Source organism: Arachis ipaensis, chromosome B03, assembly GCF_000816755.2.
Source record: "Arachis ipaensis cultivar K30076 chromosome B03, Araip1.1, whole genome shotgun sequence".
In the NCBI taxonomy this organism is placed as follows: Eukaryota; Viridiplantae; Streptophyta; class Magnoliopsida; order Fabales; family Fabaceae; genus Arachis; species Arachis ipaensis.
The window spans coordinates 86097595-86112367 of record NC_029787.2 but is presented as its reverse complement, the minus strand read 5'-3'; the positions used below and the strand labels follow the sequence as shown (position 1 = coordinate 86112367).

Sequence of the window (14773 nt, the reverse complement as noted above, 5' to 3'; positions counted from 1 at the left end):
ATTAAAATTGAATATTAATTAATATATGAGGTTATATTAGACATTTTAATTTTGATAAGCACAAGCCAACTTTAAAAGCTCCATCTAAAGTTTTGTTAAGTACCCTTAACTTTTAAAAGCTACAAGTACAAATACATGAACTTTTTTATTTAGCATACGCATAACGAGGTGCTTATGCTTTTGAAAAGCACTAGTACCTCTTCAAAAAGTTTTAACAAACCAAACTTTAGTGTATTACCTGTATTGGTTGTATATATATAATTTAATTTTGATGCACTGTCTGTGTAAAGTAGTTTTACATGTGTATCTAATTATGTAATATCACATCAGTAAAAATAATTATCTTTCACCTTGATCGCGTGAATGGTCATCCAAAATAACGGATGTGATTGCACGACCGTATAAAACGTTTTACGCTATCAATGCATTATAATTAAACTCATACATATTGGTATTACTTCTATTTGTTTTTGGTCCTGCCAAGGTTGGGTTTATAAAGAATGTCAAAGTATGATCCATTTTGGGCCCTTTGTAATTATCTGATGGCCCAAATGAAAACTGTGTATAAAACTGCGCGAATTGGGAAGGGGTAAGGCATATGCAGTTTTAGATTAAGCCGATGTGAAAAAACCTAAAATAGTGTTTCTAGCCCTAATCCTTAGAAAAAGAAAAGATGGATCCTCAGGTTGAGCCAGTGAGCTACTTTTGCGGTGATTGTGGGATGGAGAACAAACTTAAACCCGGTGACGTCATCCAGTGCTATGAGTGCGGTTATCACATGCTTTACAAGAAGCGCACCCGTCGTAGTAAGCACCCCTTTTTTTTATCACTTATTGAAGGTTGCTGCTTTTATTTATCGCATTAACTTATACATTTACCTGTTCATTTGTTGTGACTACAGTTGTGCAGTATGAGGCACGCCGAAAGAACCAAGCAAAACTGGACTCTGTGTTGGCTTGCTCATTTGTTTCATACTTTCGCACTTGTTGAAGGTTGCTGCTTTCATTTATTGCAGTCACTTATACATATACTTATTCATTTGTTGTCATTACAGTTGTCTAGTATGAGACTCGCTGAAGAAACCAAACAAAATTGGACTCCGTGTCGGCTTGCTTATCTGTTTTATACTTTCATATCTATATAAATTTAAGCGGGGTCTTTAGAATGATATCATGTTTCTTTGTATAATATTGTCAACAATGTTAATAATGTCTCCTAACAAACACCCGCGTCTACTTGTGTTCGTGTGAGTACCTGAAAGAAAAGCACGAGTCAACAGCTATGTTTATACATCTCTTAGACGATTAATCCACGATTTCGTTGGGGACTTCTCGAAACACCAGTTCAGTCGATCTCCGGGGAGATTAGGGTCTCCGTGGTATAGGCTAGAATCCAAAGAAGCAGTGTTCTCTGATCCGGAAGATTCGTCCTTGTCTGTGGCGTTTTGAGTAGGATCGCCAAGAGAATGGGCTGCTATGCGCTTCACCCTTCGTCAGATTGAGTAACCACGGCCAATGGCCACGGCCGTGTTCAACCTGTAGCAGCGGAGATCAATGACCACGAGCAATGGCTTTGATCACTTACGGCTGCTATAGAATAAGATCATTCACAAGCAAAGAAGACAGTAGTACCAGAGTTACTTCAGAAAGACAAAGCAACTCCAACTCTCAACTCTATTCCCAGCATATAATTCCTAATAGTTAACTTTTTATGATTCCGCCTGACTAAGACCTGCAAGATAACCATAGCTTACTTCAAGTCACAATCCTCGTGGGATCGACCCTAACTTGGTCAGGTATTACTTGGATGACCCAATGCACTTGCTGGTACTGCTGCTGTACGAAATAGTGTGGGTTTTGCGTACACGTACACCAACCGGGTGAATGGTCATCCAAAATAACCGACATGATTGTATGACCAAATAAAATATTTTACATTGTCAATGGATTAAAATTAAACTCATATATATATATATATATATATATATATATATATATATATATATTGGTATTACTTATATTTGTTTTTGGTCCTCCTGCCAAGGTTAGGTCTATAAAGAATATAGAAGTAAGATCCATTTTGAGCCCAATATAATTATTTGAAGGCCTAAATGAAGACTATTTATAAAACTGTGCATATTAGGAAAGGGTAAGGCATGCAGACGTAGTTGCAGCTGAAGCCGAAGTGGAAAACCTGAAATAGAGTGTTTGAAACCCTAAACCCTAGAAAAAGAAAGGTTGTGTAAGACCCCAGATTTTTAGAAATTAAATAATAAATTAATTATGATTTATTTTGTTTATTCAGGATATTGTTTTCAAAAACTTTTATATTAATTGGATATTTTTTTATTATTGATTTGAAAGCTTGAGTAATTGAAAAATAATGAGGATTTTAGATATATGGTTTCATTTGAATAATTAGACTTTGAACTCTAGTTTATGATTTTAAGAGAAATTAATTTGACTATCTTTAATTATTTGAAAATTAAAAATTAAATAGTAATTTTCATAAATGAGTGTTAGATTAAGGAAAAAATGGTTTTCAATTACTATATATCCCTAATTTTTATTAAAATTACCTAAATTACCAAAAAATCCCGAAGTTGAAACCCTAACCCTAATTTAACCCTTACAGGCGTCTTTCACCCCCTTTTACTTCTTCCCACCACCACTCCTCACTCTCACATTCTTCACTCACTCTCATACACTAACAAAAAAGAAAGGGAGATTCGAAAAGAAAGGGAGATTCAAAGGAGTAGAGGGAAGAGGAGGGGGAGACTGCACCGCCACTGCATGTTGTCACTGCCGCACCGCGTCAGCTCGTCGCCGATCTATCCATGAACAGCCATCGCTGGAGGAGCTCCGCGCTAATTGCCGTCGTGCTTCTTGGTCACCATTGAACAGAATCGTGAAGGGAGGGAGAGATGCTCGAAGGAGACAAGGTCGGGACCAGCCTCGTCACCGTTAGCACCGCAGGTCGCCGCCGTTGTTCCGTGGTGTGCGGGCTTCGCGAAGAGAGAAAGATGAACGTAAAAGAGGAGTCTGGTTCACGCTGTCGTGCCTCCATCGCCGCCATTTCATCATCGCTGCGGCTAGGCTGTCGCTGCCGTCGACATTGGGTTGGCTGTGAAGGATTACCATGTGTTCATAACACGCAACGGAAGAAAAAAAAGTAATCCTTAAAGATCTATTTTGTGTTTAAACTTTATTCCAATAATATATAATATATAGATCAGATCTAAATACCTGAGTACGCTAGTAAAAATCTTTTTTCTCCTTCGATGGTACGAAGGCACTATGCGTATCCACACCGAGACCAACCTTTGCTGTCAACTCTTTGACCAATGGATATCTGATCTAAATTGAGAAACCTCTTGCAACTCTTTGCACGCCATAAAATTTTTCTCCAAGAATCAGGCTCACATACGTTTATGTGCGTAGAGGTAAAGGAATAAAATCCTTGTGTTTTATTCTCATCTGTAATTCCTTTACTCTTGGCATACATATATATAGTATGAAATTTGTTACTGATTTTAAATTTGAATCTCAATTCAAATTTAAATCATATCTTGTTATTTTAAATCTGAATCTTTCAAATTTATGAATCATATCATAACTCAATTTGAAACAGAATCAATTAGGATCTCATCCAAATTTAGAATTCAAGTTTACAAATAGAATAACTAATCATTCTCAAATCTCATTTACTATTCTCAATCATCATACTATTATTATATTCTTGGTGCTAGCAAAGAATACAATAATATTCCATTTTGAATCAATATAATTATTTATTTGATCAAATTAAAATAATAATTAAATAATTCTACAGCAAAGATTAGAACACTCGTTAGTGTGTGACCCCATAGGTTCAATACTAAGCGGGTAGTAAATTAGTCATGCTAAATTTACTAATCAAGGTTGGCGTCTAGCAACACTCCTCAACGACCCGATAGTATGAAGTAATATATTTTTACTAAGAACCTCAGAAGAACAAAGTATAATTCCTTCCATCTTTCCAGCTCTTGGTTAACCCTTAGAGTATGGTTTAATTGTCAAACTCTAACTTGTTACCATTATTATAATGAACTGTGAATGACTTAAGAAACTCATTTCTTCATTCATTCAATCCCCTTGGCCAAGGTTTTATTCATCTTAATCATTATAATCATAGAGCTCAAACTCTTTACCGAGAGTTGACGGATTCCTTATTGACTAATCATTAATTCTACAAGTATTTAAATCATACCCGATATCCATTCAACTAGCACCCTAGGGTATTAGGTGTCCGGAATCAAAGTATAATAAATACATTGTTAATTACTATGACAGTCGCAGGTCAAAGGAAACTCTATTACTATGTTCATCTTGAGAATATCCTATTGACAAATATGCGGTAATTATAACCATTAGGAATTCTCAGAGTGAGTCAGTTCAATAGTCATATCTCTATATGCACCATCTATATATATAGTTTAATAATGAGATATATTAATCTTCATCCAATGAAGACCATTATATATATATATTGATTTTTCCGGATTATTAATGTCCTTTTTTAATAATCCTATGACCAAGAACAATTTAGATTAAATTATAAAAGATTTATCTCTCAATATTATGATCACTATCACAATAATAAATCTCTAAATTTAATCAAGGACGTTATTATATTAACATTTTAATATAATAACAATAACAAATTATTTGACACGTGATTGATTGAATTGTGGTCATACTACTTATTCCCAACAATCTCCCACTTGCACGAGAGCCAATCATGATAAATTGGATCTTGGGCATACTATTATCACAATAATCTCCCACTTGCACTAGAACCAATCAATCATGTGTATAATTTTTCAATGCACATTTGTATTCATCAAAACTCTTTTGACCTTAAATACCTTTACTTTTGAGCATGTTTGCTTGACCTTTGGTAAAATACAACCAGTGTATAATAAATATCACGTTTTCTCAAAACATGAAATCTCACACTACAATAGTGCATAATTTTATTTTAAGGACAATCCTTATTGAACATGATTATAAAAAAAATCTAAGTAACCATTAGATCTATCTTTATAGAATTGTATCATTATACAAATAGGCTATTTTTTCGAAAAGTTAGTTTGACGATCAAACCTTTTATACTTTCAGGAAAAAAGTATATCCTCTATTGAGTGATATACAATTCTAATAAAAGTAATTGTACTCCCACTCTTTTTTTAAAGATGGAATTCCTTTTCTAAAAAAGAGTTTAACCTCTTATCACAAACACTTTATCATAAGAAGAGTGATAAAAATAATCTCATTATTTCTTTAGGATAACCAATAAATCTCATTTATCGGACCTAATATCAATTCTATTGTTGTGCAATCTCTTAACACATATAAGACATCTCCAAACTCTAATATTTTTGAGTTTCAACTTATGCCTTTTCCATATCTCATATGGATAAAAAATTGATTTAGTGAGAAATTTGTTAATTTAGTAATATTTCTAAAACGTAGTCTAAATATTTAACAAACAGTGATATTTAACTAAATCAAATTTCATGTTTCTTAAACATGATGGAGTACATAGAGTACTAGTATTTATGCATGGAGAGAATCTCATTCTCTATTCAATAGAATATCAATTAGATATTAGAGATTTTACTTTAAACTCTTATAATAAAAATACTCAATATTTTTATTATTGGTCAAACCAACCCTTAAGAGCAATTTAGATTCGCATCCTCAATACTCATATTGAGTTTCCAAAAAGGCCACAAACCTTAATCATATTAAAGCCAATTATAAATTGTTTGCAACAAAATAAATCTCCAAAAATGCTTGCAAGAACAATTCTCACAAAAGCCATTTGCCTAATGGCATTTCAACTTCTAAAGTTGTTTAATTCAAAATATACTGCCCAATACTCCCACTAGTTTAAATAAAATCTTTGATAATCATACTATCTTACTTTGGACACCATACATCTTCTCAAGATGTTCAGTAATAAATAGTGGGTATATGCTTTTGAAATTAGAACTCATAGTTGTCAAAACAACCCATATTGTAAAATAATATTATAAATACATCAAAAGTTTTGACCATTTCAAAGCCAATTTTATTGGAGAATATTATCATCTCAATGATAACCCTTTGAAAATACAATTCTCAAATTGTATTTAATATATTACTTTCAAGTATGCCACATAAAAGGTGGACATAATTAAAAATTTAAAATATGAAAGTAAATTAAGAAATCTATATTTCTGACAAAATTATTTAGAATCGTGAATGAGTACCTTGGTTGTCAAGTTGTTACTCATACCTATTCTAAATAAACATGATTGAATTATATCCTATATAATTATAATCCCAAATAATTATCTGGTTGTCAGACAATTTTTTAACTGAATTATATTTTATACCCCTAGGTTATCTAGGTTCAAGTATAAAATTAATTCCCTTTATTACATCATCATATGCATGAATAAATTCTATCTATGAGTACAAGTCTCCTGGTTGTCAGGTTGCTCCTTGTAAACAAGAGATAAATTTATTTGTTTGGCAATCTCCTAACTTTTAGGATTTATCTCTATTATTAGAGAATTTTTCATCAGTACTCATAGATTACATTTTATACTCCTAAGTTATCTAGGGAAAATATAAAATTAAATCTCTAATACATCAAATGTATGTACTGATTATTATCTTGAAAATAAAACTCTTGATTGTCAGGCCGCTCTTTATAATCAAGAACATTAGAAAAACTAATTTCTAAAATTATAGTGTTCAAAACACATCAATCAAATCAAAATTTGATTTTTCATGTACTAACGTTTAGCCTCAAAAAAATTTATCAAATCAAATTTGACCTTTATATATACACTTATATACATAAGAAACAAACGAAAGATATTTTGCATCTTATTCCTTTTATTGTGATCAAAATCACAATAAAATTTAATATATAAATAAAATCAAACAAAATATTTGATTATAAATATAACTTTTATATTAAAAGAATGATAATTTAATCACAATTAAATAATTAAAATAAATTAACTATTAATTTATTAGAAAACTATCTCAATAGAAATAAATACATTACATGCTTAAAAACAATTTGAATTAATCCTATTAATTCACAAACTTTAAGAAAATAGGAATAAAAATTTAAACACAAAAAAGCCAAAGCTCTGATACCACTGAAGGATTACCATGCGTTCATAACACGCAGCGGAAGAAAAAAGTAATCCTTAAAGATCTATTTTGTGTTTAACATTTATTCCAATAATATACAATATATAGATCAGATCTAAATACCTGAGTACGCTAGTAAAAATCTTTTTCTCCTTCGATGGTACGAAGGCACTAAGCGTATCCACACCGAGACCAACCTTTGCTGTCAACTCTTTGACCAATGGATATCTTATCTAAATTGAGAAACCTCTTGCAACTCTTTGTACGCCATAAAATTCTTCTCCAATAATCAGGCTCACATACATTTTTGTGCGTAGAGGTAAAGGAATAAAACCCTTATTTATGAATCATATCATAACTCAATTTGAAACAGAATCAATTAGGATCTCATCCAAATTTAGAATTCAAGTTTACAAATAAAATAACTAATTATTCTCAAATCTCATTTACTATTCTCAATCATCATACTATTATTATATTCTTGGTGCTAGCAAAAAATACAATAATATTCCATTTTGAATCAATATCATTATTTATTTGATCAAATCAAAATAATAATTAAATAATTCTACAGCAAAGATTAGAACACTCGTTAGTGTGTGACCCCATAGGTTCAATACTAAGCGGGTAGCAAATTAGTCATACTAAATTTACTAATCAAGGTTGGCGTCTAACAACACTCCTCAATGACCCGATAGTATGAAGTAATATATTTTTACTAAGAACCTCAGAAGAACAAAGTATAATTCCTTCCATCTTTCCAGCTCTTGGTTAACCCTTAGAGTATGGTTTAATTGTCAAACTCTAACTTGTTACCATTATTATAATGAACTGTGAATGACTTAAGAAACTCATTTCTTCATTCATTCAATCCCCTTGGCCAAGGTTTTATTCATCTCAATCATTATAATCATAGAGCTCAAACTCTTTACCGAGAGTTGACGGATTCCTTATTAACTAATCATTAATTCTACAAGTATTTAAATCATACCCAATATCCATTCAAGTAGTACCCTAGGGTATTAGGTGTTCGGAATCAAAGTATAATAAATACATTGTTAATTACTATGACAGTCGCAGGTCAAAGAAAACTCTATTACTATGTTCATCTTGAGAATATCCTATTGACAAATATGCGGTAATTATAACCATTAGGAATTCTCAGAGTGAGTCAGTTCAATGGTCATATCTCTATATGCACCATCTATATATATAGTTTAATAAATGAGATATATTAATCTTCATCCAATGAAGACCATTATATATATATTGATCTTTCCAGATTATTAATGTCTTTTTTTAATAATCCTATGGCCAAGAACAATTTAGATTAAATTATAAAAGATTTATCTTTAAATATTATGATCACTATCACAATAATAAATCTCTAAATTTAATCAAGTACGTTATTATATTAAAATTTTAATATAATAACAATAACAAATTATTTGACACGTGATTGATTGAATTGTGGTCATACTACTTATTCCCAACAAGTTGGGAGGAAAGGGTGACTGTGGTGGACACTAGTGATGTTGCATGTGAGGAGGAGGGTTGGCTCTGCCACCCTTGCATCTGTTGAACTGTTGCTAGGGGCTGCCCGCCGTGCCCAGTCACTACAAAAAATTCTGGTAAAAACGGCGGTTTTTTTGGTATTTACGGCGGTTTGAACCGCCATTATTACCAATAATGGCGGTTTCGTAAAGCGACGTAATTCTGGGCGCCATTCTGGTTATTACAGCGGTTTTCTGAAAACCGCCACAATTCCCTGGGTTAAAACGGCAGTTTTTGAATAGGTTAAAACGGCGGTTCGAACCGCCGTTATTTCCAGGGTTAAAATGACGGTTCTTGGATAGGTTAAAATGGCGGTTTGAACCGCCATTATTACCCTGACAGAATGGCATTTTGGTTGGTTAAAACGGCGGTTCAAACCGCCGTTATTTCCAGGGTTAAAATGGCAGTTTTTGGATAGGTTAAAACGGCGGTTTGAACTGCCGTTATTACCTTGACAGTTGCATTTTGGTTGGTTAAAACGGCATTTTTAAACCGCCATTTTTACCCTGACAGTAGCGTTTTGATTGGTTAAAATGACATTTTTGAACCGCTATTTTACCCTGACAGTGACATTTTTTATCGCTTAAAAAAATAATTTTTACAGCCATTTTTATCGAGTTAAATAAATAATTTTATGATTAAAATTTCACAATAGCAAAAAATCATAATCCATAAATGAAATATTATATAACTCATAAACAAAATATTAATATAATATGTAATTTTTATTATTGAAAATCAAAAGTAATAACTCCTATACAAAACCTTGTCTTACTAAACTTACCAAAATACAAACATTGCAATAAACACTAATCAGTCAAATCTACCCCTTCCAGTTCCCTAAAATATGTTAATATCTAATAATGTATTTAAACCATCTAATAAGTGCTGTCTTTTTCATCTAATACAAGACAAGTAGCTTAGCTAAGTGATGATGAATAAGATTTGGAGGCCAAAAATTTCTTCCTTTTGTAATTAATTTTAAAACAAGCCTGCCTTAATTTCTTGGTCTCTTGTGTGAGTTTCATCCCAGGAACTTGCTCCAACATCTTTGTTTCTTGCTCCAACACTCCAAGCACCAACACAAATAACAAATAAGCTTTCAGCGCAGTGAGAGGTAGACAACAAATAATCTTAGAAATAATATCCTTACTAAGACTGATAGTTAATCTTCTTATTATTTTTGTAGATAACTAGTGAAGTGAATGCCTACTAACCTCAACTTAAGGTGACTCTATTAACTTGAAATTGACTTCAAATTGTGCTGTATTTTAGAGGTATTACATCGTTCAGGAGAGCCAGAATGAGCAGTGACACACTCCACAGTCCTAAACCCTTTTCCTCTCTGAGTGAATGAGAACAGCAGCAGAAATCAGATACAAGATAAGTAATTTCTGCATTTTTCCATTTTATATAACAAATAATGAGGCCTTGGCTTATACATTAACAAGAGTTGAAGATCTAAACCCTGTTTCACATGAAAAATTATTACCAACAGATTCATATTAGTTAAAGCAAGTTAGTTAGTTATCTAAATAACCAAACAACTCATTTACATAAGAACACTGAGACACACTATCTGTTTTCAATTAATTCTTTTTAATACTTGATTTATGGTTATTTGATTAGTAAGAATGTTAGCAAAATTGTATGCAATATCAGAAGTATTTAATAAATGAAAACAAGCAAAGTAGCAGCAAATATAATAAATATAAAAATAGAGAAATTTAGCAATGCCATTCGAGAGGACTACATTAAAACCAACCAAGATTCATCAAAGAATTAAAGAAAGAATAAATTTTATAACCTAAAACACAACTCTTCCCTCATCCCATTAAGCATAAAATTTCTTAAATCTATGAGCAGGAAAAAAAAACTTACTCAAATTATGACTCAACATGAATAATTTTCCAACAAAACCCAGAAATTGCACAGTAATTAGGAAGCTCAGAAGCCATGGTGAGCGATTTCTCAAGAAACAAAACAATAAGGAACAATTAGAGAATGTTGTGCCGTGTTGCAAACCAAATCAAATTAAATTGAGCTCAAAAACGAACAAAGTTTCAAACTTTGATACAACATCATGATGTGTAATAAGCATGTAAAATATAAAAAAATAAAAATAAAAAGAGAAAAAACCTCAGAAACAATAAAGGGTAACTGAATTTACCTGCAAAAGGGTTGAAGATTGATGATTGTTTGGTTTTCTGTTTCTGCGACTACAATGAAAATGGAAATTTGGAACAACTGAACAAGAACAAGGAACAAAAAAACCAAGCAAGTTAGTTAGTTAGTTATCTAAATATTTTAAAACATATATCTAATATGTCTTCGAATGGGAATTTTAAATCCATTGTCACATGACAACCACTTATATAGGCCAGCTGAAAATAGTTTGGTAAAAGTAAGAAATAGTGAACAATGTTTTAATTTAAATTGCAAATTTCTAACAGGGATACAGTTCTACCAAAATAACCACAAAACCATTTAAGATGTTGTCTTCTTCACATTCATCTTCATTGTAAAACCATATATCATTAACTTCTTGAGCCGCATTCCGATATAATAGGTATGGCTTCTTAAGTTCATACTCAAAATCCAATAGATTTTCTACTAGGTTGTCTGTCAGAACAAATATTACAAAGAAAGTTGCAAATCAGAAAACTGATAGCACAAATCAGGCACACAGATGAATGAGAGCAGAGCACTAGTACATTTATATTTCTCCAAACAATGAGGAAATAATAAATCAAGCACTGCCAAAAAGAGAATATGCAATCTACAGCAACAATAATGCAAAATATATTTGAATGATTGAATCTATCCAGCACTGAACATTAATTAGCATTTAGTAGTTAATCTTGGAACTAAAAACACCACAAAATGGATTCAATTAAAAAAAAAGAAACACAAATCCGAACCTGTATTTTGTCGATTCATGACAATGAACTGAAACTGAGGCTGCACATTCCTGAAAAACGCAAAATAAAAAAATAAGGGAAATTGGTCAAGGATCAAAGTGCACATGAACTGAAGCATATGGAAAGAGGAAGAAGCAGTGTTCATTGATGACCTCTTGACAACAAATAGAGATCCTTCGACGTCCTTACGACTCTGGAAAAAAAAAAGAATACATCCAGAAATTGAAGAAACGAGATGAGAGATTATAGAAATGTGTCAAGAGAGAGAGAGAGAGAAAGAGAGAGAGAGAGAGAGAGAGAACGGACCCACTGATTAGTTTCAATGTTGAATTCGTAGAAAGAGACATGAGCGGCGGTGAAAAGAATCTCGGCGATGAAGGGATTGAAGCGCTGGAGGACGGTGAGATTCAGCACCTTGGTGCTCTGCCTATCCAGATTCGGCATCAGTTTCTTACTCTGACTCTGCGACATCTTTAGCTCACAACCAAAATAACAACTTATAAGATGTACAAACTTATATATACAACCAGAGTATTGGAAAGGGTAAAATCTTACAGGTTTGAAATTAGAAATTTAATAACAAACTAAGTGAACTACTGGACCAAAGTTGGCCATTGAAGCCCCAGCACAGCATTCATTGCCATATGAGGATAGAATGAAGTGAAAAAGTATACTAAAACTGAAAACAGCAGCGTTGCTTTAAATTAAAAATAGCAGTCATATTAGTTAATACAAACTGCAATTGGTGTAGGGATTGGATTCACCTTTTTCTTCTTGACGGGTTTGAGGATCTTGATGATGCATTTTTCATTATCGGTGGAGTGAACGCCCTCAGATCAAAGACCTCATTGTATTTCCCTCTTCCCACCTTCCTCACAACCTCGTAGTCATCTTGCTCTCTGCAACTCATGAACTCAATTTTTTAAACAGACATTAAATAAACAAAATAGGAATTCAAATTGATGGGAAGGTAACTAAAGCAAATTCATTCCCTTCTTTCCCACTTTAAGAAGAATAGATAGTTAATTTTACCTCCCTGTAAGCATGAATGCATTGAAGAAGTGGCTCCTTAGCCTTGAGGTTACTTTTTCCTTCCTGCTTTGCAAAATAACACCAGAAATTATTAATGTATCTCATAAAAGTTAAAAGTTAAATCCTTGCTTATGTACTAAGGCTTAGAATCTGACCTGAATTTCCAGCAGTTCTTGCTTTGCTACCTCCACCGATGATAAAGTACTGAATGATTGCAGCTGTGAAAAACCACAATTCTATTTTAATAGACATGCATAAGAGAAGAGGAATAGTGGATGCACAGCCAATAAAATATAGACCAATATGAGCAGCGCTGCTTGGGCTTCCTTTCTGGAATCTCTCGGTGCACTGTGTTTCTTCAACTTGTCTTTTTGTTTCGATACTCTATCTAAATATTAACGTGCAATCCTGAGATGGAACAAGGAATCGGAGAGAACATCAAGGAACAACCGCTAAGTTCCTCAAAGCATGAACATAGATTAATGTCACAGGAATTATCGTTAAGTGCATTATCATTAAAACCGCATAGTAACAAAGAAATGATAATTGGAATTAGAAAAAGAAACAAGCCTAAGATAATTTGATTTAGTTTTGATATTCAAAAAATTGTTCCCAATTTTTTACCTAAAAATAAATTGAACAAGGAAGAAAATCAAAACCTGAAATTAAATAAAATAAGTAGCAGTTAGCATAGAACAATCAAAACCTAGAATCAAACGAAATAAGGTTGATGAGGAGAAGAAAAGCTCGAAGAATAGAAACTAATAGAATACCTAGCAAATCGCATCAATGGAAGCAAATGTACCATCAGAGGAGAAGCATTGATGGACATGACACCGATGGAGGGGAAGAATCATTGATGGAGGAGAAGCTCGCAGAGCAGCGGCGATGTCGTTTTTGAATTCTGCCACACCAACACAACTCTCACACACATAAAACAAGGAATCGAAAGAATAGTAATAACCGAGAGGAAGTAACAAATCATGAATCAAAAGAAGATGAAGAAGAAGAGGATGAGAATTTTGTATACAAACCTAAAAGTGAGAACGGACACGGAGAAGACGAGCTAGGGTAAGAAGCTCACACAACATAGAGCGCAGAAGTTCGATAGAGGAGAAGCTCGCATCAATGGCAGAGAAGCTCACAAGAATAGAGGAGAAGCTCGCATTAATAGAGGAGAAGAAGCCACTGGAGGAGAAGCTCGTTGCTCACGCTCTCCTCTGCGATTCGCAATTAGGTTTAGGTTGGGTTTTCTTCTAACAACAGTTATTACTTATTACTGCCAAAATCATTAAAAATGTCCTTCCCTTACAAATACATTATGGCGGTGACATAAACCGCCTTAATTCATGAGTATTGTGGCGTTTTTATGAAACTGCCTTAATATTAATAACATTTTAACCAGTTTTTTTGTAGTGAGTCACCGGTAAACGATGCAGATGTCGCCGGAATCAACTAATAAAGCTACCGTTGCTCAGTTCTTGGTTCTTGCTCGGGTCGAAGTTACTGTGACTGCATGTAGTGTTTGATGGCTGCCGCTGTTGCGGGCCGAGAAAGAGGGGTCTTTGATGCGCTGAATAGCTTTTGAGTTTCAACGAGTTGAGGTAGGGGTGATTTCTTAAACTTAATTTACTACTAAAAATTGTTTTAAGTCGATATTAATATGAAAAAATATTTTTATGATTTCGCAAGTTTTATGAATTGAACTGAGTTACCTGGAATGAATGTAAATGCTAGATTAAATGATTTATTGATTGATTGGAGATGTTTAGTTGACTTTTGCACTTGGTTTAAGGTTGTTATAGTGATGATTGAATTGTGACTGTTTCTGATTATTGAGTTGGAAAATCGGTCTGATTAAATACTATGTAAAATGATTTTCTTGGTTTGAGATTAATTTTATATTGAAAATGAATCCGCATTTGAAACGATCTAAGATATTGGGAATGAGTTTTATTGATTTATCAAAAATAATTTCTGATATTGGAATTAGTCTGAGTTATTGGAAATGTTTGAAAAGAGATTAAGAATGATTCGGTTGGGACCCGAAAAGGGTGGCAAAGTCCGAGT

General features: G+C 32.9%; 2 protein-coding genes and 1 long non-coding RNA gene across 5 annotated transcripts; 1 reads left to right on the top strand and 2 right to left on the bottom strand.

Moving 5' to 3' along the window:
- LOC107634529 (DNA-directed RNA polymerases II, IV and V subunit 12-like) lies at nt 601-1168 on the top strand. The gene is made up of 2 exons (XM_016337979.2): nt 601-806; nt 902-1168. Exons 1-2 carry the CDS (start codon nt 674-676, stop codon nt 988-990), a joined length of 222 nt encoding a protein of 73 aa, XP_016193465.1. The 5' UTR covers nt 601-673; the 3' UTR covers nt 991-1168.
- On the bottom strand, nt 9457-11077 carry LOC107630663. The gene is made up of 3 exons (XR_001618355.2): nt 10921-11077; nt 9968-10095; nt 9457-9819 (listed from the first exon to the last, which is right to left on the bottom strand). It is a non-coding gene; the product is annotated as an uncharacterized LOC107630663 (long non-coding RNA).
- On the bottom strand, nt 11090-13978 carry LOC107630662 (mRNA-decapping enzyme-like protein). 3 transcript variants are annotated; one of them, XR_002359516.1, is made up of 11 exons: nt 13738-13976; nt 13477-13607; nt 13328-13362; nt 13003-13111; nt 12859-12921; nt 12704-12766; nt 12436-12570; nt 11978-12142; nt 11824-11864; nt 11672-11721; nt 11090-11506 (listed from the first exon to the last, which is right to left on the bottom strand). XR_002359516.1 is itself a non-coding variant. In XM_016333867.2 (10 exons), the coding sequence occupies exons 7-10, from the start codon at nt 12140-12142 to the stop codon at nt 11197-11199; spliced, it is 432 nt and encodes a 143-aa protein (XP_016189353.1). In that variant the 5' UTR covers nt 12436-12570; nt 12704-12766; nt 12859-12921; nt 13003-13111; nt 13477-13607; nt 13738-13978; the 3' UTR covers nt 11090-11196. The 3 variants fall into 3 exon arrangements, 1 of the variants encoding a protein (XP_016189353.1); XR_001618354.2 differs by having other exon boundaries at nt 11090-11372; XM_016333867.2 differs by lacking the exon at nt 13328-13362 and having other exon boundaries at nt 11090-11372; nt 13738-13978.